This window comes from Carettochelys insculpta, chromosome 12 (genome assembly GCF_033958435.1).
Source record: "Carettochelys insculpta isolate YL-2023 chromosome 12, ASM3395843v1, whole genome shotgun sequence".
Classification (NCBI taxonomy): Eukaryota; Metazoa; Chordata; order Testudines; family Carettochelyidae; genus Carettochelys; species Carettochelys insculpta.
Window position 1 is genome coordinate 30,447,810 of NC_134148.1, and position 26,369 is coordinate 30,474,178.

The 26,369-nt window shown below is 46.7% G+C and overlaps 1 protein-coding gene and 1 non-coding gene across 3 annotated transcripts; one reads left to right on the top strand and one right to left on the bottom strand.

Annotated features, from left to right (window-relative positions):
- Positions 1-1,542: 1,542 nt before the first annotated feature.
- On the bottom strand, positions 1,543-1,615 carry TRNAR-UCG (transfer RNA arginine (anticodon UCG)). Its single transcript has one exon. It is a non-coding gene; the product is annotated as a tRNA-Arg (tRNA).
- Positions 1,616-1,686: 71 nt separating this feature from the next.
- POLG (DNA polymerase gamma, catalytic subunit) lies at positions 1,687-26,179 on the top strand. Of its 2 annotated transcripts, none has more exons than XM_075006783.1 (23): positions 1,687-1,850; positions 2,596-3,250; positions 3,684-3,879; positions 5,504-5,671; positions 6,629-6,775; positions 7,304-7,383; positions 8,014-8,196; positions 8,806-8,954; positions 10,361-10,484; positions 11,559-11,783; positions 12,424-12,544; positions 14,037-14,114; positions 15,020-15,139; positions 15,766-15,926; positions 16,972-17,025; positions 17,590-17,707; positions 18,351-18,486; positions 18,647-18,893; positions 19,334-19,456; positions 20,171-20,339; positions 21,745-21,953; positions 24,479-24,639; positions 26,043-26,179. In XM_075006783.1, exons 2-23 carry the CDS (start codon positions 2,658-2,660, stop codon positions 26,105-26,107), a joined length of 3,627 nt encoding a protein of 1,208 aa, XP_074862884.1. In that variant the 5' UTR covers positions 1,687-1,850; positions 2,596-2,657; the 3' UTR covers positions 26,108-26,179. The 2 variants fall into 2 exon arrangements, with proteins under 2 accessions (XP_074862884.1, XP_074862885.1); XM_075006784.1 differs by lacking the exon at positions 1,687-1,850 and adding an exon at positions 2,209-2,345.
- Positions 26,180-26,369: the final 190 nt, after the last annotated feature.

The following is a 26,369-nucleotide window of genomic DNA, read 5'->3' on the forward strand; positions in this document are numbered from 1 at the left end:
ACAAGTCTGCTTCCTGGAGTCAAGTAATTTACATTTGACTTCCTACTGTGTCTACTACAAGGCTATCTGTTCCATTTGGACTTTAGCAGGTTGAGATGTATGTGCGAAAATGTTCTCCCATGATGTGATGGATCAGGAACAGCTAGATTAATTTAGAATTTTTTTTCTTGGTATAGGGTCATTCAGCATCCAAGCTGGAGCCAAGTAACTGTCTGTAATCTTTAGATAATCACATATGATTATCCCGAAATATCTCCTTTTCAAAAGATTACTAAGAAGAAATAATGCATACACTGGCAAATACCAAGACATGCCTGAGGTTGCAGGACACAAGACAGAGAATGAAAACCCAAGAGTGTTGCATTCAGCATGTGTACATGTGGGAATACTGTACAGGTTGAACACTGCTAAACCAGCACCTGTCAGACCTGACTGGTGCAGAACTAGAGAATTTGCTGAACCACGAGAGGTCAATATTGACTAGCAGCATTACCAACACTTCCACTGCTTACTGGGTTTTTACAAGACCTTGAGGGGTAAATTAGAACTAAATAACAGCACAGAACACTAAGACCCAGGACTGGTTGTAAACAAACTTTATGGGACGGTGAGGGAAACTGGGCCACACTCATAGTAGGTGGCCATCCCGCCTGGCTGTTGCCAGATGGGAGAGTGCAGGACTAGGGAGGTTTAACCTATTCTCTGATAAAAAAAAAAAAAAGGGTGAAGAATGAGTTGCAAAAAGGGTGAACAAGAATGGAGCACATGATGATCGTGCTTCTCCCGAATATTCACACATGTATTTAACAGTAAGATAGAGTATTTTATAGGTAGACATGCACTGCAATTTGGCGGAATCTGGGGTACACAGTATGATGATACTGACTTTAAAAGACACAAACACATTCCGACAAGGCATGGTGTGGACTGTCTAGCCAACAACCCAGATCCTGCAAACACTTGCAAGCATGGTTAACTTTATTACTGTGCATAATCTCATTGAAATCAATGGGGTTTCTCTAGGAAATAAAATTATGTGCATAAGTTTTTGAAGGATCAAGGCCCTATATATGCATTGCAATAGGTCTTTTTCTGGGCTATTCTGACACTCCTTCATCCAGTCAGGATATGTTGTGGCATCATTATAGGATTTGTTACAAGATAGTCTGTGCTTTGGGGTACACTCCCATTAGCTACCATTATTATTTGATTTTTGATATTATTGCAATTTCACCCAGATGGTTCAAAAATAACGTGGATCTTTTTGAAAACAAATGCATATTCAATTATAGCTCTTAAATACGAACTATAAATACATATAAACATTAATTAAATTCTTCCAGCTGCCTTTGACTGCAGCCTTCACTTGCAATATTGGCTTCCTGATTTTTGCAGCAGCACACCCCACAGGTCCTGCTCACTCCTTCGTGCTCGGATTTGCTCTACAGACGTTGTATTGGGATCGTTTCCTTTTCCTTTAAAACAATAATTTATATAAATGTATGTTTAAAATTTTAGCCCCCCTCACAGCTTGGCCAGCTGCGACCGCGGCAGGACTCGAACCTGCAATCTTCTGATCCGAAGTCAGACGCCTTATCCATTAGGCCACGCGGCCGCTCTGAGTAGGTGCGCTACCAATGATCCTAGGAAGCGGGGCAGACGGCTTTGCTGCTGTGGATGATTCCATCTCCGCCGGGGACGGGGGGGGAGAGCCCACCGGACACCCGGAAATACATCCCCGCCGTGTGTGCGATGGTCCCTTCAGGCACCGCCTCCTGCTCGCCCAGGCCTGGAGGCGCCTCGAGACCGCGCGTGCAACTGTTCTGCCGCCGTGACCGGCTCCCCTGCGGGTAAGGCCGGGCGGCCCCGTTCGGCGGAGCCAGCGCTTGAGGCGTTGAGCCCGGAATTGTGGGGGAAGGGAGCGGAACGCGGAGTCCGACAGCTTTCGGGGAGGGAGGGAGGGAGGGAGGGGGGGGGCAGAGGGAAGGAGTGAGGGATCCCTCGGGGATGGGAGGCGGGAGGCTGAGGTCGGGAGAGGGGTGGAGAGATCCACAGAGGATGGGTGGGGGGACTGAAGCAGGTTGAGAGCGGGAGGGGAGGCCGGTACCCCGAGGGAGGCCGGGCTGCAGGGAGAGAGCTGGAGGAGGAGGGGAGGGCCCCTTGCAGAAGAGGAGGCTCAGGCACTTGGGGGGGAGTGTGGGTTTGAGGGGAAGCAGTGCCCTGTGGCGGCACTGGATGAGGAGACTGGCAAGGAGCTCCCCCGAGGGCAGGGATGCTTCTGCTGAGCTCCTTGGATGGTAGAGGGAATTTCTTGAGAAAAGCTGCAGCTGAGGCTCTGTGTGATGGTACGTGTGGGGTGTGGTTGGACCATGGTAGGGTGGAGCAAGCTAGGGGAAGGTGGGATAGCCAGGTAGTTGCAGCATCACATTGTTACAGACTTGTCTGTAGTAGAAGGTTTGTTCTTGAACTGGCCCATTATTTTTCTGCTCTAGGGATGCTAGTAGTGGTTACAAGTGCTCTAGTTCCTGTTGGGGAGGGGGGGCCCAAAGTCAGTTATGCTAAATGTCACTCCTCCTGTTGCTCTTCTCTTCGCAGACCTGTCCTACGCAAAAGGATAGGCCTCTGCACAGTCTCCATGTTAGTAAAATTGGCTGAAGATGACACGTTTGTTATGGAGAAAGTCTATAGCTCGTCTGCATCCATTACCAAGAGCCAAGCATCGGCGATGCATGTCAGACTCTTCTGCCAGTCACCCAGAGCAACACGAGGTTGTGCATGATTCTGGCACCAGTCAACGGCGCATGAACCCACTAAATATCCAGATGCTATCGAAGGTCCTTCATGAGCAGATTTTCCGGGGTGCTCAGGTGCAGTATTCAGATGCTGACATCAAGAGAAGTGTGGAACATCTTCAGAAACATGACCTATGGGGCAAAGAAACATCCACGCTCCCTGATGTGGAGCTGCAGCTGCCCCGCATGTATGGAAGCAACCTTGATGAGCACTTCCAGATTCTGGCACAGAAGCAGAGTCTCCCTTATTTGGAAGCTGCTCATCAGCTGCTGCACTGCGAGGTGCCCCCAATGCCCTCACAATGGGCTTGGGAAGTTGGTTGGACACAATATGGACCCAATGGTGAGAGGATGTCTGTAGCATTCCCTGAAGAGCAAGCTTTGGTTTTTGACGTTGAAGTGTGCATGGCAGGTGGCCATTGCCCAACACTGGCAGTGGCTGTTTCTCCAAGTGCCTGGTAAGATGTAATGATTGCAATATACAAAAGAAACCACATCACTAACTGTTACCACAGTGGAGATGAATGGAGGAAGAGCAGAGCTGAGCTTCTCCATTGTGCTGATTTCTGGAAATTGCTTTGATAGGGACTAAAGGGTCCCGTGGAGCTGTATCTACTGGACATAGGCCAGTTCTAAAGCCTGCATGTGAAACTTTGATTTAATTAGTGAATTCAGTTCTGGTTTCACAACCTCGGAGTATGAACAGGTAAAGCTTGGGAGCAGCTGTGCAAACTTTACTTCACTGCTTCTCCAGCCCTGCTTGGAAAAGTCAAATCTGAGGAGGGGAGGAGGAGGGGAATTTGGTCTCCAGCTCAACTCTCCTTAGTCCTTCTACTAAGGCATCCATTTTCACAATCTTAAGTAATGCAAAATATAATGTGGCTTTTCCAGGTACTCCTGGTGCAGTAAACGGCTGCTAGAGGAACGCTACACCTGGTCCAGCCATCTGACTCTGGCTGACTTTATCCCACTAGAAACTGCTCTGAACTCAAGTTGTCTTGCCAAACAGGATTGGACAGAGCGATTGGTGGTGGGTCACAACATTGCCTTTGATCGAGCACACATTAAAGAGCAGTACTTGATCCGAGTAAGTCTCTTCCTGTTTTATGTCCATTTCGCCCACCGGCTTTCTCCTTGGCTTTGAGGAAAGATACTTAAGACTGGATTGTCAAAATGTAGTATATACAGTAAAAGCCTGGTTATCCGGCATTCAGATAACTGGCACATTCAGTTATCTTGGCATCCCTGGTTCCCAGGGATGCTGGATAATAAAGCTGGTACTGTACAATACATTAGTTAGATGCATAATTTATTTTTCAAAGTTAATCTGCTAGGGTAGGTACTGCTATATATGCCACTTCCATATATACTTACCTTATCTGCACCTTCAGTTGTAATTATGCACAAATTATACATATAATTGCACTCACCTAACTTTGAAGCTCAGGTCTTGTCTCTTAATCTAGAGCTCTGTAAAGTGGAAATAACATCATTCCACACCTCATGGTGAGGGATTGTGAGCTTTGTTTCCTTAAAGCAGCGTTTCCCAAAGTGTGGCCCATGGCCCAGTACTGGTCCTTGGGGGTGGGGGGGGCGGGAATCAGTCCTTAGAAAATACACAGATTATCGCTGTGTACTATTATTATTGTGAATAAATGATAAAGACTGAAACTTATTAATTTTTCATTTTTTATATATGTTTATAGTTTTGGGCTGCAAAAAAGAGGTTCTGAAATAAACAGGGTCCCAACTATATAAAGTGTGAGGAACCCTGCCTTAAAGGGCTGTGAACTGCTTTGAGATTCTCAGCTGTAAAATGCTACTGAGGCCAGCCATCTGCTTCTTGATGCTTTTCAGTTTCCTTGCCCTGTGATCAAAAAGTATGTCAGTGTTGTGCATAGCATCAGGAAAGTCATGAAGGCTAGAGCTGGAAGATGACAGACTTCAGTAGTCTAGGATAGGTGACAAAAATAGCCTGTAGTGGAAAGTAGCAAGTCATCTTGGAAGCATTTTGGTTTACTGCCATAACACAGACCTGGGTTCTTTCATTTCTAATTCCAGGAGCCTTTAGAACACACAAGAAACAAGCACTCCCGCGGCTGCCAGAGTTCTAGAAGGGGTTGAATCTGTGTTGTTAATTGCAGAGTAAGCTGTACACAGTGGATGTCAAATTCTGTCCACCTAGCAGCAAAGCAATCAAAATGTTGAGTCTTAAAGTCAAGTCCCAGTTGATTACTTGTCTGCATAGAACACTAGCAGCTTAGATGCTGGACCATCTCCTCACCAGCCCCTTAGCTCCATTCTTAAAAAGCCTGATTCTGTGAATTGTGAAAAAAGGTAATGGCTCCTTGACTGCCTGTTGTCAAACTGTGAATCAGCTATTGTTGAAGCCAAAGCCTGAGCCCCACTAGCTCATGCCTGATCCCAAGCTCTAGCACCCAGGGATGAAGCTAGAGCCTTGAGCCTCGCTGCATTGCACCAGTGCTGATGCCCAAAGGCTTTGACCCTCATTGGTGGGGCTCAAGTTACAGCGTTCGTCTTCCCCTGTGCCTGAGGCTGGAGGCATTGGGCTTTGGTTTTGTCCCTCTCCACCGAGGGTGGTGGAACTCAGGCTTTGGTCCCCTCTCTTAGGGTTATGCAGTAATTTTGTTGTCAGAAGAGCATTACAGCGGCAATAAAGTTTGAGAACATCTAACCTGCTTGCATTTCAGGTCTCCCGAATGCGTTTCTTAGACACTTTGAGTATGCACATGGCCATCTCAGGGCTGACAGGATTCCAGCGCAGCCTCTGGATGGCTGCGAAGCACGGCAAGAGAAAAGGTTTGCAGCAGGTCAAGGAGCACATGAAGAAAACACACAGCAAAATGGCAGGGCCTGCAGTGAGTAGGAGAATCATTAAGGAATTTTGTGCATTGCTAACTAGTGCTGCAGATCCTAACTGCTTTTTTCCCTTCATTTATTTTCCTTAGCATTTATAAGCTTGCTTTCTTCTTCCTCACCACAGAGGACCTAGCTATCGCCTCCCCAAAGGAGTGTTTTAATGGACTGCTCCATTGCAATGTGTGAAGAAGCAAAGTCTGTAATAAATCCCCCATATTATGCCTTTACATGCCATCTCTGTAAACTCCAGCTGGGGTCTGAAAACTGAGCTAGGCTCTTTCTGCCTCTTATGTCATTGCATGTAATAAAGAGATGCAGTCAGAACTCTGCTGCTACTTAGTGTATAAGGCACAGTGTGGCCCTCTTGCACTCCTGTAGCTTCAAAGGAGCTACAAGTCTAACATGAATAGGAACTGGTCAGTGACAATAAAACCAGCAGCACTGACTTGCAGACACAGGAGGAGCAAGCCTGTGGAAGAAAGGAGGGCCATTTTACCTGACAAATACAATCCTACCCCACTCATACCTGTTCAGAATACTGCTGCAAAGCTTATTGTCCTAGCCCAGTGGTTCCCAACCTTTTTACTAGTGTGGATGCACAATCACCACCCCCAAACGTTCCTGGACCCCCATCAAAGCCAGTTTTAGCCACTATGTATACGTCATTAAACGAATAAGGAAACCACAGCATAGATTTTCAGACACTAATTAATAACATAATAGTAAGTTATTTAATTTAAAAATAATTGATTGTAACTTTGCAATTTCTGTGATCATTTTTATTTCCCCACAGACCACCAGCAATACCTTCATGGACCCCCAGGGGTCCACGAACCCCAGAACCACTGCATTCGATATACTTGTTTAAACATTGTACCATGAACTGCCTCTGCAAGTCAGTCAGCTGCCAGTTCTTTTCCTGCCCTGAGCTGGCCTGCTGCCCTGTCTTTTTACAGATCACCTCATGGGACTGGGTGGACATCAGCAGCATTAACAACCTTGCAGATGTGCATGCCCTCTACGTTGGGGGTGAGCCGCTGGAGAAAGAGGCCCGTGAGCTGTTTGTCAAAGGGAGCATGAGTGATATTAGACGCAACTTCCAGGTGAGGGTGAGAAGCTTCTAGGAGAGACCACTGAAGGGGAGGTGGACTCAGGCCTAGGCTTCTTTGCTTATTCCCATTGAGAGTTTTTTATAATGTTTTCCAGCAGTATCTTTTCCATTTCCTTGTAGTGGTTTTTGCAGACCTACAAAGCATCCCAGCTACGGGCAGTGAAAGATGGAACACACGGGCAGCATTTCCATACTAATTGGTTAGGGCAGTTACAGATGGGTCCATTCCATTGCAAAGTGGGTGCAGGTTTCAGTCTTTCAGCAGCTTGCCAACGTGGCCATTGCTTGGTTACGATTTGCGTGCCTCTGGCCAGCCTTCTGCATTTTTTTCTTTGTTTGACCAGGGAGAGACCAGAAGGTAAGTTTGTGAGGATGGGAGGAAAAACTTCATTGTGGAGGCTTTCAGTAGAACTGGCTGACAGGCACCGTGACACTAGGATATGCCTCTCCCCAGTTTATTGCAGTATGGTCTACATGCACAGTCTCATCTTCCTATTGTTTGCTCGTTTCTTCTCCAAAGGAACTGATGAAGTATTGTGCCCTTGACGTGCAAGCTACCCATGAAGTGTTTCAGAAGCAACTGCCACTCTTCATGGAGAGGTGAGAAAGGGGATTGACCACGACAAACATGAAAAGCACTTGTGCAGAGCTACCACAATCTGGCCACAGGCACAGGAAAATTACCACGGTTGTTGCAGTCTTCTCCAGCCGTGCAGAGTACTGGAGTTGGATTTTTCTCAGGGCTGGAGGATAAGCTCATATTTCTAGATTTCTGGTCAGCATGTAAGCTCTTTGTGTTGTGGAAGGTTATAGTGGCAGACTGGTGTCAGAACTCTGGCACTGCACGCAGCTCCTTGCATGGTGACCCTGATCTCATTCCTTCTAACTGGGAGAAAAGGCATTGTAATGTGATATTCAGGTAAGGTGAGCAGCTGTCAGTGAGAGGGATCCTGTACTGAAGCTTTCATGGATGGGACTTGGGCATCTTGTTGATGAAGTAGACTGTCTTTTGCCTGCCCAACATGCATATTCATATTACGGTCCTCAGTAATTGCCAGTGCAGGAGGGCAGGAGTCCTTGCATGATGCAGGAGCATGAGGATTGGAAACTTTTAAGTGGAAAGGGAACTAAAGTTTACTGACTTTTTATCTTTATTTGTGGACTAATCCAGTGCTTACAAACCAAATGCCTTCTGGGCTGTGTTTAATACTGTATGTATTTGTGTTGTAGATGTCCCCATCCTGTGACATTTGCAGGGATGCTGGAGATGGGTGTTTCTTACTTGCCTGTCAATCAGAACTGGGAGAGGTACTTGGATGAGACTCAAGGCACTTATGAGGAGCTTCAGAAAGAGATGAAGAAATCCCTGATGAACCTGGCGAATGATGCCTGTCAGCTGCTTTATGAGGGGAGGTACTAGCTCGATCATGAGCCTCATGGCAGGGTGAAATGCAGAGAAGGAAAGGGCATAGATTCTGGACTTTGTGCAGAAAGAGAAAATATATTCATTTAAAAACAACAAAGGAATTTACTTAGTACTCAGATGACAGCAGTGGCTAAAGAGATTATTGATGAGACCTGCAGCCATTCATCTTTAGATCACCAAATCTGTTCCCATATTGTCAAAGTCTGACCTGCATTCCAGTCCCTGGCAGACAAGTGTTCACAATTTGAAAACTGTTTAGAATTGGCACCATCTTCTTAGCAGCTTGTGCAGAAGCTGAAGATTCAGTGTAGACTGAATTTCTGAATCCCCAAGTCTGCCTGAAGCTTGTTGGCAAAGGAAAGTATGTGGAAAGGTAGTATTGCTCTGATCTCCTGTGTTTATGCTGTACATAACCCTCAAGTTAATGCTTGATAGGGAAAATAATCAAAAATTAGGTCTGTGTGTGTCCCTCCAACTTGTTTCTGGTAAACTGGAACCAGATGTTAGAATATAGGACATCTGCAGGTTCTAGATCAGGCAGAATGCAGAAACATAAAGCCAAAGGAGGCTATGTGTACTATTGTTCTGCCATGCAGGTATAAGGATGACCCCTGGTTATGGGACTTGGAGTGGGACCTACAGGAATTTAAGCAGAAGAAGAAAACAGTAAAGAAGAAAGATGAAGATGCAGACACCAAACCAGCCAAAATGGTGGCAAACCCATCTGCCCTAGAGTGGCAGGAAGGTAGTACCGTTGGTGTGTGTGCATAGTGGGGAGGTGTGGGGGTGTTAGCCGGTGGCCGGGTAATGTGCGGTGAGGTACTCCCCTGGGTCCTAAGCAACCCAGTTTTTTACTGTTAGAGCAGGCAACTCCTAGCACACTCACCCATGGCCAGGCTGTAGTAACCAAACGGTTAAAGTTCTTTTGTTGTGCCGGCTGTGTTGCAGTGACAAAAGGGTTAACAAAATGGTTAGGCTCAGAGCTTAACTAGTTACAAGTTTATTAAGCTACAGTTATAAGCATGTGGTTACAAAAGGCTATTGTTTACTTCTTATATGCTAGCAAAGTACAGGTGTTAACAAGTTACGTTACAATCCAATACAAAGATATCTGTTATCATCTAACACAATGATATCTTGGCACAATGACATCTAGTTACAGAGCTCTAATTCTTTAGCTGTGCACAAAAAAAAGTCAGAGACCTAGCGTGGGTGTATCTTACCCTCTCTGCGTCTCTCGATACCAGCGTAGCCAAGCTGGATCGGTCACTCAATTCCGCGGAAAGACGAATACGAGGTTGGGCGTCCCCAGCTGTGGACCTCGGGAGGCAATCACCTGACCCGACCAGCAGGAAGTTGGTGGAATGCACTCAAAGTTAGAGTTCTGCTGGACCCATCTTTTATACCCCTTTTGGGTTACGTATTCTCTTTCTTATCTATGGTGCCAGATCATACTGGTCTGTCTTTGTGACACCAGTTTGTTACAAGGGCATTTCTACTTAGTTTGCACTTGTAAGACAAGAGATAAACAATTTAGGAGTACAGTTCATTCTTTTGTGCGGGCGGGGCACATCCCCTTCTGGGTGATTGTGTGTGTGCATCATATTGATCAATGCCAGCTGGGGTGATTTCTGAGGGTCCCCCCCCCCCCTCATGTTGACAGTCTGGCCTGTTAGCCTTCTAGCTGTACTTCCTGCTTCTCAGGGTCACGATAAGCCAGCATATCTGGGCCTCAATGAGGGCATCAAAGACTGTGCTGTCAGCAGCCGTTTCCGTGCCCTGTGTGCTCCTCAGTGGGGGGGGCAACGAGCAAGCTGGCTTGTAAGGGGGAGACTTTGTCTGGCTACAGGGGGGAAAACAGGTTCAGTACCAATTATCTCTAAGTTGTAATGAAGTTGCTGGAAATATGTGCAGCATAGAGTCTCAGTGATGGAAGATCTGAACCAACAGGAAAAAGCCGGCTGTTCAGTACAGGCATAGTCAGTGTAAATAGATGAGGAAGAACAGAAACAACTGGGCAAACATTGAAGCATGTGTGAATGCAGTTCATGTTGGAAAAGGCACTGTGTCTCAGCATGCTGCGTTCTCAAACAGTTGGTGTGGGAGCAGAGAGAACATCCCTTGCTGAGGTTAGGTTTATTACAAAATCAGATCCTGGTCCCCCCACTGAAGAGGAAGAGCTGAAAGTCCCCGAGAGCAGGGTCTGCCTGGAGCGTCTGAAGGAGACTGTCAGTTTGCTGCCAAAGAGAACTCAGCACCTGCCCGGCCACCCGGGGTGAGTCATTCAAAGGAGGTTTGCATAATTCGCCATCTAGTGGTGATTTTGGTTTCTAGATGGAAACATTTTGTACTGCTAATCTATGAAAATGTTACGATTCCTTCTAATGCTTCCTGCTCATGAGGTCAGAGTATTACTGGTGTCCATCCCCTTTCTAAGTGCATTTCTCCATTTTATTAAATGGCCAACGGGTGGTAGAAGGGTATATGAAGTGGAGAGCTTAGAAGCTGAATTGATGAAATATGTACTTTTTGTCTCAGGGGCTGGTGTTATACTTTGGCTGATGTGGGGTTAGTACGTTCCAGTTCAGCTTTCAGTAGACAGGAATTCATCTCTGTAAGCCACCATTGGGGAATTGGGCACATTTAGGAGTTCTGCTCAAAGTGGCTTGTGCTGAGCCAATGCGAAATTAAATGGTCTCCTAGTTCTGGGGAACATGAACCCTCCCATTTGTTGGAAGCATCAAGCTACCTTGTTGCTCCAGTGTTTAGAGCTGAAGGTGTACTAAACATACATTTGTTTTATGCCCAAAGGAAATCTGGGACTGCCTCTCAGGGCTGGCATTTCCTAGGAATGGATTCCTGAGTTGGAGCATGTGCAGTCTCAACTCTTCCATACTCCCAAGATAGCTGACCCTAAAGAAGTCCTTTGTCCCAAAGAGACAGACAAAATGTTCAAGCTTTTTAAGACAGACGGCTTTTTTATAAGAGGAGATGATTAAATCATTCCAAGTGTTGCATTAGTTAGCGACAGGGTAAGTGTGTTCTTGTACACGTAGGGAGCAGGCAGACACTTAATGTTTCCTGTAGATGGGTGAGTAGCACTCAGATGGTCTTGCATTTGCTGATGGTCACGTTGATCATTTGCTGGATAGTAAGTCAACTTAATGAGTCCTAGAAGAGGCTGCTGCCCTCACAGTTGGGAAAACCCTGTCGTAAACTAAGAGATGAAATATGATGGACCACCTAAAAAACACTCATAGTGAAGGGAATTTCTGGTTTTGCCTTGTTAACCCAAATGAAAGGAAGCAGGCGGGGAGGAAGCCTAATTGGTATTCTCTTGAGTCCCTAGGTGGTACCGTAAACTCTGCCCGCGCTTGGATGATCCAGATTGGGTGCCAGGTCCCAGTCTCATCAGCCTTCAGATGAGAGTGACACCAAAGTTAATGAGACTAACCTGGGATGGTTTCCCAGTGTATTACTCTGCGAAGCATGGCTGGGGCTACTTGGTGCCAGGGAGGAAGGACAATTTGCCAAAGGCCATCCCAGAGACAGAAGAGCCATCTTGTCCACACAGGTAGGAGGAGAGGGAGAGACGTGAGGGGCTATTTAGGGAGTTGTCAGCAGTAAAACTTTTGTTTTCGCCAAGCTGGAATTGAATCTTGCCTTGCTAGGGCTTCTGATCTTTAACGATTATTTGATGAGCAGTTTTGGGGACGGAGGTTCTGGGAAGAAGGTCTGCAAATTAATTCAGAGCAAATCAAGTATCACATTGCTTGGCAGTCAAGCAAGGCAGTAACCTGAAGGACTTAAAGATGCAAATGTTTCCATCTGAAGAGAAACCTGTGGTTTTCTCTGTTCCTGTCTGAAAAAAAATCTCTCTAGCTAACCCATGTTTGGCTGGAACAAGAAGGCGTCCTGTGGCACCTTATAGACCAACAGATGCAGACGGTTAGTCTATAAGGTGCCACAGGACTTCCTGTTCTCGAAGATACAGGTTGACACTGCTACCTCTGTGATACATGTTTGGCTGGGAATCTTGGCCCTTCCTTATTTTCATTTTCTCTGAAGAGATGTCCTTGTGAGCCTGGTAACTCTCTGCCCTGGGCTGCTGCTTGTGGTGAAAATTTTCCACTTCATACAGTTGGTAAGAAACCTGTCTCTGCTCCAGACAGCACAGTTTCTTGAGTGTCATTCATCCCTCCTTCTCCTTGTAGGGTTATTGAGCACCTGTACAAAGAGTACTGTAAGGAGAAAGGGAAGGAGCAGCCTGGCTCACTGGATGCCTCCCTTGAAGAGGAGCTCATAATAACAGACAACAGCACTATCTGGCAAAAGGTAAAGATGGGTTTGCTGGAACCAAGGAGCGAACAGAGTAGAGGCACAAAAAACTTGTCTGAATCACCTGCTTTGCCTGGAAATATGTGGTGGACAGAGAATCCACCTGCATGAATGTGAAGAGAGGGCCCACCTTGCCTTTGGCTCCTGTCCTGCATACAATAGGGCACCTTCCATCAAACCAGCTATTCACCTAGGTTCCTTGATCATGAAGTAGGGCAATCCCACGTCCTGCTTTTTCCAGTGTCTGGTTATCTCCATTAGCCTGGGCTGACTTGGGATTCACACAGGAGTTGCACTCCCATAGTCCCCCTCTTTGAGCTATTGTATGTCTGGCCAGATGGCCACTCTACTCAGAGATGTGTCAGTGCCAAATCTTAGCAGCCTGTGACTTGAAGCAATCATTTCAGAGAGGGGTGAGGGAAGAAGGGAGGGGTGAGGTGGTGAGCAGCAGGAGAATCCCTTATAGCTCAGAACAGGGAATCTTATGTGGATTCTCAGTGACATTCATGAAGTCCCCATCCTGTTCTGCTACGGTTACATCCAATAAAAGTGACCTAAGGCAGGGACTGGACAGCTTCAAAGAGCCACTCTGCCACATTCCCATCCATCTATAGTGATGACTGAAATCCAGCCCAGTCAAAAGTGACCAAGTTAGTGGCTTTTGATGGCTTGCCAGCAGGTACGTACAATCCCACGTCATTGATGAGCTGGTTAAATGGTAGGTTTCACCAGTTAGCAGTGGCAGCTGGGGAGGCTGTTGCAGCCCAGCTGGGCTAGAGCAGTCTCCTCAGCTGCCACAGATGGGAACTGCTCTCGCTGGGCTGGAGTATCCCTGACTGTGGTGGGCAGAGAGGAGAGGGCTGCTCCAGCCTCCCACCAGTTAACTAACTGGTAAGTCTCATCTCTTTAGGATGAGACTGCCTGGATAACCAGGTAAACGTTAACGTCCTTACTTGTCAGCACTGCGTGTGAAATGAACCGGCCACCTTGCTGAGAATCTGGGCGGAGAGGCCAGAGATTAATAGCTTTGAAGCATGAACTCCCCATTTGCCCACGCTTGTCTTCAGGTCATGGCAGCATGTTATTACCCTGCTGCTTCCTAGTCTGTGTCTCTTTCAAGGGTAAGTGGGTGCCTGAAGTTGTCTTGGCTATCAAGCCAACACCTCCACCAGCACACAACTGACTTTGAAAATGAGGGAAGCTGAATTGCTCTGGAGACCAGCAGGCTCACAGTGTGAGAGGTTTATGGAAGCGCTGTCCTGGCTGTCCCCGCTCTAACTGGGAAGCCAGTGCACATAGAATTATAGGACTGGAAGGGACCCTGGAGAGGTCAAATAGTCCAAACCCCACTCTCATAGCAGGATTAAGTATTGTCTAGACCTTTCCTGACAAGTGTTTGGCTACTTTGCACTTAAAAATCTCTAATGATGGACATTCCATAAGCTACCTGAGAAGGACGCTCTCTGATCCCTCTGTCATTTATTCCCAGGTAGAGGAGCTGAGCCGGTTGGAGGTGGATATAGGTATGGAAGCTGAAACAGGCAGATCAGTGAAAGGGTCCAGACAGGTAAGTGGATCATCCTGTTGGGAGTGTCAGCTAACTGGGATTTACTGCATAGATGCCGCTCCAAGCAGAGCAAGGGGGCCTAAGATCCTGCATGGCAGATGAGTAGTTGCCTCCCTAGCAGGGTTCCATTAGGATGCGCTGATCTCGGGAGCCTAATGAATGTGCATTAACAGGTGTGTTGTGAACAAGACACGAGAAGTCATTCGTCTGCTCAACTGTGCGCTGGTTAGGCCTCAGCTGGAGTATTGTGTCCAGTTCTGGGCACCGCAGTTCAAGAAAGATGTGGAGAAATTAGAGAGGGTCCAGAAAAGAGAGACAAGAATGATGAAAGGTCTAGAGAATGTGACCTCTGAAGAAAGGCTGAAAGAATTGGGCTTGTTTAGTTTGGAAAAGAGAAGATTGAGGGGAGACATGGTAGCGGTTTTTAGGTATCTAAAAGGGTGTCATCAGGAGGAGGGAGAAAACTTGTTCTTTTTGGCCCCTGAGGATAGAACAAGAGGCAGTGGATTTAAACTGCAGCAAGGGAAGTTTAAGTTGGACATTAGGAAAAAGTTCCTAATTGTCAGGGCGGTCAAACAGTGGAATAAATTGCTAAGGGAGGTTGTGGAATCTCCATCTCTGGAGATATTTAAGAACAAGTTAGATAGACGTCTATCAGGGATGGTTTAGACAGTACTTGGTCCTGCCATTGGGGCAGGGGGCTGGACTCGATGGCCTCGCTAGGTCCCTTCCAGTCCTAGTATTCTATGATTCTATGATGGTAGTTTGTGAAGGGTCAGGCTTTCATTTCCAGGTACTTCTGTAGTTGAGGCAGCACTTCATTAACTAGATGTTCCTTCTACGCTGGAGGGTTCACCTTCTTCTGGCTCTAAGTTTAGCAAGTGTCTCATGTTGGGTGGTTTCAGGGGGAGACTCCTGATGTGGAGCTGGAGTGTGCTGAGATCCAGCCTACGTATCACCATGGCAATGGCCCTTACAACGATATCAACATCCCTGGCTGCTGGTTCTTCAGGCTGCCTCATAAGGTGAGTGTAGAATCCATGGAATGTTTGTTTGCTGCTAAGCCGTCCCTGGAGTGCAGGCATGGTGTTTGAGACACTTGGTTGGCTCCAGAGGGTGAGAAACTCCTACATCTGGAGACCATTCTCCTTGCACTGGCCCAGCAATGCTCTTGCTGTCCTCATGCCAAATCTGGAGATCTGCTGAACGTTTCACTGTGGAAGTGCATGAGGATTCCAGTGTTTTAACTGCAGGACAGTCCACTTATGCCTTCCCCCAAAGTCCTCTATTGGCCTTCCCCAGCTCCTCACTTGGTCCTTCAAAGCTTTGCACAGTCTCCTCTTCATCCTCTCTGCTCTCATCTCTCTTCCTCTCCCATGGCTCTTCACTGTGACTCCTCCCTCTTAAGGTTGTGTGCCTTCACCTGAAACCAGCCACCTAGTTCCTATCTGCTCAGTGCATTTGCACATTTTTTTTCAGCCCTCACTTCTTTGACGTGGCCCCTTGCTCTGGTCAACAGCTTAGGAAGGGCTGGCATTAAGGACATGCTTATAAAGGAGCCGGGAAGTGACCAGGATTTAATTTCCATTGAATAATAAAAGCTGCCCGTTGCACCGAGCCAAGCCAACCTCCTTTTCTTTGCTGTTAAAAGGATGGGAATGCTAACAATGTTGGAAGCCCTTTTGCCAAAGATTTCTTGCCCAAGATGGAGGATGGCACCCTACAGGCTGGTACTGGGGGCGCTGATGGGACGAGGGCCCTTGAAATTAACAAAATGATCTCATTCTGGAGGAATGCTCACAAGCGAATCAGGTGAGAGACACTAATTCCTTTCCTCCTCCAGTTAAACTGCAATGTCCCCACTCTCATAAGGGGAGTCTGCCAAGTGACCAGTGAGAATGAGGCTTGCACAGGAAGTGGAGTGGAGTCCTCCTCTTTGTTGAGGCACTGACGAGCATTAGACCTAAGAAAGGAAAGAGCCCCAAAGGTCTCTGATTAGGATGATCCTTGGAACAAACTTTGCATACCTAAGGGAAAAAAGAGGGACTGAGCAAAGAAAGAAAATGAAGCTCTAATGGGTGAGTGCAGGAAGAGAGCTCCAACAACAAGAGATCGGGTCAAGCATCCTAGCGCTATGGATTTAGATCTGGCAGGGAAGTGTCTTCAACTCCCAAGAAATGCAGTAAGACAGAGGGAATCTCAAGGCCCGGCCTACCTCTGTCTGATATGAGCAATCTTTCCACTAGGATTCCTAGGCATGGAGTTGGGGATCAGGCATTCATGCTGCAGAAGGAATTTTCTGTAGATCTGTAATAGCCTTAGAGTTCACATGCTCCCACTGTTAGCACTTCCCCGAGCAGACAGGTAAATGCACACACTGGGGAGTCTAGTAGATTGGCTACTAAATCTCCTTAGCCAAGAACAGTAATCTCTGAATTGCAACATGTCCCTTGACCATTCTGTGGACAGGGAGCTCCACTTCCCGGTCAAATGATGTCGTCATCTGTTCTCTGGCAGCTTGCTGTGTGAGATTGTATCTGCCTGACCACTGTATGGGAGCTAATCTGAACTGCGGCACCAGGGAGGCCTGTTAACTGGTGATTAAAGCTGCCTTGCCCTTGGCATATGCTGGCAGGGCTGGAAACCCACTGGAGATGGCATGCTCAGTTCTAGTGTCGGGGTTTGGGGCAGCTGAGGGAAGAAACCTGAGAAAAGGGAATGCAAACTTGAGGGTATCAGAAGGAGACTGGAATCTTCTGTTTTAAGGGGTTTTCTGCCCCAGCTGCTGCTGTTCATGTCCTTTCTCTTCACAGTCTCTCTCACTAGGGCCTGGCCTCATGTGTTCTTGTTTTGACAGCTCCCAGGTGGTGGTGTGGCTGAAGAAAGGGGAGCTGCCTCGATCAGTAACTAGGTATGCGAGGAAATACTGTGTAGGTCAGTAGCCCAGTTTAGTTAAATCTGGCCTTTGACCATTAGACCTTTCTTCTCTGGGAACTTGAGACTTTGAGGTGGGGGTCAGAATTGGGGCAATACTGGGGAAGAGTCGCTTTCCAAGCCCTTCTCCTTCCCCTCCACTTCCATGCTCTGGCCTTTGTTGACTATGGAACTACATCATCAATCAGACTGCACAATGGGATGATAAAAGTGCTTCAGAAACCTGTGTGATGGGTGGTTCCTTCTCGGCGACAGCCACAGAGGAGTTCCTTTCAGTGACCAAGTTCTCAGTGTAGGAATAGCCAGAGCTAGGACATTTCATTCCTGCTTTGTTTGTCAGGGCTGAGAATGGACAATGGGAGCAAAGGGGATGAATCACTAGATGATCACCTGTTGCGTCCATTCCCTCGGGAGCACCAATGGCCATTGTCAGAATACAGGATACTGAACTGTCTGGACCTTTGGTTTCACTCAGTATGGCCGTTTACAATGTTCTGCTGCTCTCCAGTGGGCATGCAGTGACACTGTGCTTCTATTACAGACATCCAGACTATGATGAGGAGAGTAATTATGGCGCCATCCTGCCACAGGTGATAACAGCAGGGACCATCACTCGTCGGGCTGTGGAGCCCACATGGTTGACTGCCAGCAATGCCCGGGTACAGAACTCTCTTAGTACTCTGAAGGGGGATTGTTTATGCAGCACAGTAATGCAGGTTTCTTCTCCAGGGGGCAGGATCTCTCAGGCTAGTGCCAGATGCCCTGGACTGGAAGTCAGATCTCGGGGATGGGGAGTATGTCTTGGGTTGGGTGTGAACTTTATAGATCGGAGGCTGGTTTTGTAACCCTTTGACATCTCACCTCACCCACTTTAGTTATCTAGTAATCTAGGGCTGAGAAGAGATCCAGAGGCTCAAGGACTGAGAGTAGGAACTCATTGAAAAGGAAGATGGGGTCTAAAAGGTCGCCACTGATTTTCTGTGGTATGCACAGACCCTCTCAAAAGAAGGGGTAAGAGGGGAGCAAGGCAGTAGTTGGTCTCCTCACCTGTATTTCCCCTAGTCAGGAGTGTCTCTGGCTGGCCTTTCTGCACCTGAAAAGCATTACATTACATTCACATCTATGAGAGTGAAGTGATAAGAGCTGAGGTGTGCTGCTAATGCCACATGTTGTGATTTCCCAGGAAGGCGGGATGCAGAGGCCAGTCAGGGTCTGGAGAACAGTTGTGTTCAGCCTAAGAATGGTAGGAGGAGGGGAGGTGTAGGAGCATATGCTCAGTGTGGCATCAATCTTTATCCACAGGCTGACCGGGTGGGCAGTGAGCTGAAAGCCATGGTCCAAGTCCCACCGGGTTACTATCTGGTTGGAGCAGACGTGGATTCCCAAGAGCTCTGGATAGCTGCCATCCTTGGAGAGTCTCATTTTGCTGGCATGCATGGTGAGAGGTTCAGTGGGAGCAGTACAACACTGCCCTACAATTGCGACACAGACTGCAGTTAGAGTGCTGGGCCAGGATGTAGCACTGCCATGGTGGTGATGTACACTCTGGCTCGGACCCACTGCCAGTCCACATTAACCTCTTCCCTCCTGCACCCCAGGCTGTACTGCATTTGGCTGGATGACTCTGCAGGGGAAAAAGAGCAATGGCACAGACCTGCACAGCAAGATAGCTTCTACTGTGGGGATCAGCCGAGAGCATGCCAAAGTCTTCAACTACGGGCGCATCTATGGGGCCGGCCAGCCCTTTGCAGAGCGCCTGCTTATGCAGTTTAACCACAGGCTGACGCAGGAGGAGGCAGCCAAGAAGGCTCAACAGATGTATGCGGTGACCAAAGGGATCCGGCGGTGAGTGCTGCCTTTGGGTTTAACTTAGTCAAGCTTTGCCATAGAATTGAGTCGGGAATGTGATCTATTGGTGGTGGTATGTCTGCTATTGAAGAAGCTGGTTAGAAACATGCCACACTGTTAGCCCAGTCTGTCTGCAGCTGGGTCACTTCTCTTGGGATTTGGACCTTTGGGAGGTTGGCTGCCCCTGAGGAGCTGCCTGAGCAGAAGGTGTGCCTGTCTCTGACATAGACACATCCTGCCTCATGAGGTGAAAGTCGAGCATATTGCAGGGCTCTTGCATTTCTGGCTTAAGTGCTTAGATTAGGAGTACATGCTTCTTGTCAGTCGAGTTAATTAAATTGGTAGTTCTGTGCTGGCTTGCTCAGATCTATAACTATGAAGCGAGCTCCTGAGACTCCAGGAGATGCCGTTTATCCCTGTTGGTGGTTCTTTCCTAGGTATCACCTCTCTGAGGAAGGGGAGTGGCTAGTGAAAGAGCTGGGTTTACCAGTGGAGAGGGCAGAGGATGGTTCCGTGTCTTGGCAGGATGCGCAAAGGATACGGAGAGAAACCACAAAGAAGTAAGTGAGCAAAGCTTGAGAAGACAGAGAAAAGGGAGTGTGGGTGAGAAATGGGATGTGCCCTGTGCCAATAACAGTCCAGGAGCGTACACCCAGGAGTTCTCTGTTGAGGAAGGGGATGCTGGTGAAAGAAGTAAGGCAACAGCAAGAAACCATTTCCATTAGCAACATCTAGAGAATCAAACAAATCTCTTAATGAATTAAAATTAAAGGCTGAGGGCAATTGCAGCTTTTGCACAAGGAAAGGCTAGAGCAAGCCATGAAATAGGCATTGTTCAGATTTCCCCATCAGCCTCTGCCAATGGACTTTAAGCCTAATCTGTATTGTTCCCTGCTTTTTGCAGTCCTAGACTTTATTCCTCTGCCTCCACCACTCTACAGTGCACTGCAGTCCTGACCTGCAGTATTCCAGCTTTTCCAGTTCTGAACTTCCTTGTAGCTCTGCTGATGTACTTCTGCAGAATCTTCTGCTTCTTTAGGTGCAGGCTCCCTTTCCTGCCATTCTGCTGATGAGCCATAAACCTAAGGCTGCAGAAGTGAAATACTACTGTCCCTTGCTCTCCCTCCATTCCTCCAGGTGCCTTTCTCCTGAGCAGGGGGTGGACAATTGATAGTGAAGCTCTTGAAAGCTCTGACCTCAGTGCCTCTGCGGAGACTGTTCTGTGGCAGGTTCCTGGGAAAGATATAGTGATACTTGCATTCCCCACACTGCAGGTCTCGCTCGGGAAAGTGGGATGTGGTATGCCAGCGTGTATGGGCTGGAGGAACTGAGTCAGAAATGTTCAACAAGTTGGAAAGCATTGCTATGTCTGCCTCCCCGAGAACCCCTGTGCTGGGCTGCTGCATCAGCAGAGCCCTGGAGCCAGCTGCTGTCAGGAGTGAGGTAAGAGGAAATCCTGATGCAGATTTCTAACTTGGCCCAGCAGAAGTCTTTTTTTCTGTGTTTGTCCATTTGAATGATATGGCCTTGGCACTCTATGCTGGGCCTGTGCTCTGGACAGCCTAACTTTGTATTAGTTCAGTCACCACATCCTGCTCTAGTTTGTGGAAGGTAAGAGTGGCCATGGGACTGTTGGCTGGCTGCCACTGCTGCCCTGTCTGAGAAACATTTCCATCCTCCTCACTGGTGCTCCACTCCTTTAAGTGTAGCTGTAGTTCTCAGTAATGCTTCCTTATGACAGTGATGAACAGCAAAGAAAACTCAGTCTTGTGGTTAAGCCTCTTCTGTACTTAACAAGTGCTCCAGAAACAATTGTCAGAAATAGTTACAGACTGAAGCAAAGCTAGGTTCTGACAGTGCCTTCCATACCTCAAGGGTGTCTGCAGCAGCCAGTGGGGTCAGATCTGTCCTCACATGCACCACTGGCAACCATGAAGTCACACGGGTGTGTGTGCAAAATTAGGCTTTAGCAGTTTAGGGCCTATGCAGCAAAACACAATAGCAGCAGTGCAGAGTCTGCAATATTGTAGCCACTTATGGGAGAGAATGTGGTAAAGACGATGGGTTTATCCATAGTGTTTCTGGAAATGGCCACAGGCTTTTTCATTTTCACCCAGAGCAGCCACTCAGAGGCTCGGTTCAACTCTTGTGTCAAGGATGGTATCCTCAGAAGTGCAACATGCACCTAGTATTGCTCTACAGTGTCAGTCTTGGTGAAACAATTAAACTCCATGAGCATGTGACTCAGGTAGGAGTAGTGCCCTCTGAGACCCTACATGTCTGTGAGAATGGGCCAGAGCCTCAAATTAGAGACAGACAATAAAACAAGTTCAGCATACTCAGAAAGTAGACAGATGCACCAACCACTTGCAAACAGCTCTTTCGGGGATGGGGCTGCTCGCTTCTGTTGTATTTAAAGGATCAGTCGCCATGTCCCCAAGCCCCTACAGCATGGTGGGAACATGCTCCTATGAAAAGGCAATTATATAGGGATGAGGGTTGGTTAGAGATGAGGAAATAAGTTGCTGCGTCTGTGGCCTATCATTCTGTCATAATGCCCTTCTATGCTTACACTCCACTGGTATCCTGACGTCTAGCACAGGTTCTGCTAGCCAAGCTCTATTTCTCGCCCATGTAACTCTCTGGTGGTGGGAGTGTTTGTGGGGTACAGAGGGAGTAACTGGATTTTGTAACTTCAAACACTGCCCCAGCAACACAACCCTTTCAGGCTTGTTACCAAGTGTTTCATGGTGGAGTGTGATCTAATGGGAGGCTTCCCCAGGAAAACGTGGCTACTGTCAGAGCAGGTGCTGGAATCCTTCTAGCTTCTGATGTATATTTCCTCCAGTTTATAACCAGCAGAGTGAACTGGGTGGTGCAGAGTTCGGCTGTAGATTACTTGCACCTAATGCTGGTGTCTATGAAATGGCTCTTTGAAGAATTCAACATTGATGGGCGCTTCTGCATCAGCATTCATGATGAGGTGCGTTACCTGGTCCAGGGTGAAGATCGCTACCGGGCAGCGCTCGCCTTGCAGATCACCAACCTCTTAACACGGTAAAGGCTCTAAAAAGCCCACTAACATCCCAACCCTGTGGCTTTATCAGGGCAAACTTGTAAGGCATGTTCTTGCTGATGGGACAGAACAGGCTGAGCATGTTGGTATGATAGGAAAGTTGAGAAGCAGTCTGTTGCTGAAGTTTTGTCCTTAGTGAATGTGAGGCTGGCCCAGAGAGACAAGTCAGTAGCATCAGAAACTGAATTCCTTTTTATTCACCAGCCAGATTAACAGGCAATTTCAGATCAAGCTTCCCCTTTCATGTGGGCCCCACTCCTGATGTAAACAGGAGTCTAAAGAGTGACAGAGGTAATCAGGCTCTGTAGCAGGCAGTCCTTCACCACTCTGACAGAGACAAATTGGGGTGTTGGATTTTTTGATGTGAAAGCTTGTCTTTCCCCTGATTGCTAGGCTTAATAGCCATAAAGTGAGAACTGAATGGGTTATGTATGTCAAGAATCTTCCTTTACATAACCAAATCTTCATCAATGATTTAGATAATGACACAGCGAGCACCCTCATCAAGTTTACAGATGATGCACAGATGGGAGAGGTTGCACGTGCTTTGGATGATAGGGTCATAATTCAATGTGATCTGGAGAAATGGTTTGAGGAAAATAGGAGGATGTTAAATAAGGATAAATGCAAAGTACTCCACTTAGGGAGGAATACTCAGTTTTACACAGACGAAATGGGAAGTGACTTCCAAAGATGGAGTACTGCAGAGAAAGGGATCTAAGGGTCATAGTGGACTAGGACTAAGTAGGAGTCAGTAGCCTGACACTGCTGCAAAAAATGCAAATGTGATTCTGGGATGCATTAACAGGAGTGTTGTGAGCAAGACACGAGAAGTAATTCTGCTTTGCTTGCGTTGATTAGGCCTCAGTTGAAGTACTGCGTCCAATGCTGGGCACCATGTTTTAGAAAGGATGTGGGAAAATTGAAGAGGGTCCAGAGAAGAGCAACTAACATGATTAAAAGTCTAGAAAATATGACTTGAGAGAAATTTAAAGAATTAGGTTTGTTTAATTTGGAAGAGAGAAGGCTGGGAGGGGACATGCTAGCAGCTTTCAAGGGTGTTATAAAAAGGAGGCATAAAATTATTCTCCTTAGCCTCTGATAGAACAAGAAACAATGGATTTAAATTGCAGCAAGGGAGACTTAGGTTAGACATTAGGAAATAATTCCTATCTGGCAGGGTGGCTAAATAGGGGAACAAATTGCCTAGGGAGGTCTTAAATATTTCAAATTATGGAGATTCTACAAACAGGTTGACTAAATACCTAACAGTGATGATGTAGATGGTGCTTGGCCCTTCCATGAGGGCAGGGGACTGGATTTAGTGACCTCTTGATGTCCCTTCCTGTTCTAGTAGTCTATGAAAATAGTTCAGTGTTGTCACTCTCTTAGCAGGGGCAGGAATGGATGTCAGTGCTTGCAATACCACTGTGCCAGGAAGTGATCCTAGAATGTGTGCAGGTTAAAGCTCTGTACCACCACTGTAGAAATTACTCCTTTCTGGCCCAGGGCTCCTTCCAGTTGTTACCAGGGTCATAGCAATGAAACAGCTGCAGTGATTCAAACCCACCTAGTTCTTAATCTTTAGTTTAAAAAGTAGTTTTAAGGTAATTTTACATAACCCCCCCTTTTTCAGTATTTCCCATTACTGTTACAACAAAATAGGCCAAAGCAGAAATGCTTCTTTTGTATCTAGTCAAGGATGACAGTAAACAGAGCCACTCTGTACCCATTTGGTGCCAATGCCTTGGTACTTATAGTTTTGCACCATTCATTGGTAGCAGTGAGCTCCACATTAGGAAAAGCTGACACACTCCCTTTGGAGGAGGATTAACTGGAATTAAGGATGGGCTCCCTCCTTTCTTAAGAAGGGAACTGAACATACCTCCCCTTCTCTTCCTCCTACTCCATTTCAGCAAAACCAAACCCTCATGCAATTGTGTAGTTATATAGCATTTTACATCTTCAAATTATTGTGTAAATAAGATCCAAAATAGTTTTAGGGGTGGTCTTACATTTGCTGGAATTATTTGTGTTGCAGCAGGTCTGGGCTTGATCAAAGCAGGACTTCTGACAAAGGGGAGAGGACTAGCTTGTTGCTAACTGAAATCGGCATCCTTGCTGCCTTTTAAAGCTAGAGAGAGTTAGCTTTACTGAAAGTGGGAGCAGTCAGCACTGAAGGAAAACTCTTGAAAAAGAAGCTGCAGTACCCAGCAACTGCCTTTTGATGGTTGTTAGTGGAATAAGCCTGCCTCCATGAGTTCCCACCTGCCACATCAGAATATAAAGGAGATCCTGGGAAAGATTTACTCAGATACAGAGGCAGAATCCAAGTGGCTGTATTAGAGTGAAGAGCTCTGTGACAAAGTAGCAATCCACCCACTTGCTGGTTTGAGGGTATCTTTCGCCACAGAGTTGGAAATCAATTCCTACTGAGTAAAGTAGGGAGGGGGAAAAAATCTCCTAAATATTATGTATTTACAGGCAGTGACTCTTACTCTTTTAGGTGCATGTTTGCCTATAAACTAGGCCTACAAGATCTGCCTCAGTCAGTGGCTTTTTTCAGTGCTGTGGATATTGACCTGTGTTTAAGGAAGGAGGTGACCATGGATTGTGTAACTCCATCAAATCCAAGTGGACTGGAGAGGAGATGTGGCATCCCTCCAGGTAAGTATCATTGCACTCAAGCTGTGACTTAAAAGATTATAGCTCCTTGAAAAGCATGAACAGCTAATCTTCATATGTAAGAAACAGCACATGTGCCTAAATGCTCAGTCATAGAGCTATGTGTTATGAATGTTGCAGAACACCACCATCAGAGTGAGTTACTTACTGTACAAAAAATATCCCATAAAGGCAGCTGCCTAGCTCTGCACAAAGACCAGGCACTCTGAAAACGACCACATATTTGCTTGTACCGTCTATTAGGAAGTTCTTGTCTCAGCACCAAGCCCAGCCTGCATTTCCTGTCCAATGGCACTGTGTGAAACTCCTAGCCAGAGACTGTTCTAGGTGTAAAGTCCAGGGCAAGTTCTACAGGTTTGCTGTACCATTGTGCAAACTCCTCACTTGCTCTCCCCTTGTCACTGCTACATGTATGTCCACAAAGGCAGTGGGAGGTGAGGTTTCTAGGTTGAGTAGAGATATCCACACAATCTCTGATCAAGGTAGCATGCTAAAAGTAGAAGTGTAGCCAGAGCAGCATAAGAGGGTAGTTAAATATACACCCTGGTGCTCAGAAGGGATTAGCCTATCCTGTCACCAGCACCATCATTTCTACTTCTAGTGCTCTAGCTTCAGAGCACTTACGGGACTATGCATACTTGACAGGAAGATTACTCTTTCAGCTCCGGCGTAGACACATTCTGAGTTTTCTACTAGTGCTGTCTTCTTTCTCCCATTGATTATTAGCATGACAGCCATGTTTATAAAGCTACAGATAATTCAAGCTGAAATCATACTAGTAGATACCAGTACAGGGTAAAGTAATAATTAGTCTGAACATCCTCTAACTTAAGCGTTAAGTTGCAGCTATGTAAATATTTCCTGAAATGTGAGACTGTCCTTTCAAGTAAGGATCCAACAACCTAACTCTAGAAGCATAGATAAGTAGGGAATTAAGAATGTGAAATGTTCAATCCATGGCTTTTAAATAAGCCACATAATACCTCTTTTTAAGCAATCTTTATTGGTAATGCTTACGCTAAAGTGCATTTTAGGAAAGGCCCATCAAGTGAAAAAGCCCTGGTGGCATGAACCTCAGTTGACTTCTCCCCAGGAATATGGGGCAAAGCAGCAAAATGCATTAAAGCTAAAGTCAACAAAACAAGAGAACACTAAAGTCCAATCACAGGATTATAATAAACCTCCATTTTTTCTCCGCTCTTTCCTTTACAGCCTAGGACTGCAGTGATCTTGTGTTCACAGCAGGGGTGTTAGAGCTTTTAAAGCAACAAAACAGTGGAAGACGTGGTATGAGGGCATGGAGAAGGTGTCTATCACTCTTGTGCTTGTGGCTTGCAGAAAGTGTGCACACAGAAAGAAATTCACAGATTATCATTGTTTTTCAGGTGAAGCTTTGGATATATACCAGCTTATTGAAATAACCAAAGGCTCACTCGAGAAAAGAAAATAAAGCTGGAGGCAACCCGACTGTAAGACTAGCTGAACAGTTCACTTACTGGCAGGGAGTGCCAATGCTTGGGTCCTTGCAAGGGCAGGACTCCCAATAGGGAACCACTCTTCGTAAGTCATCCTGTTTTGCTGTGAGAAGAGACTTGGCTAAGGAAGAGGACTCCTTTGAAGCAGCATGTTCTAATGGCAAAGGCAGATCCCAGAATGATGTCCAAACAGCCTACTCAAGGCTTTATTTTTAGCTATAAAATACAAGGTCTTGC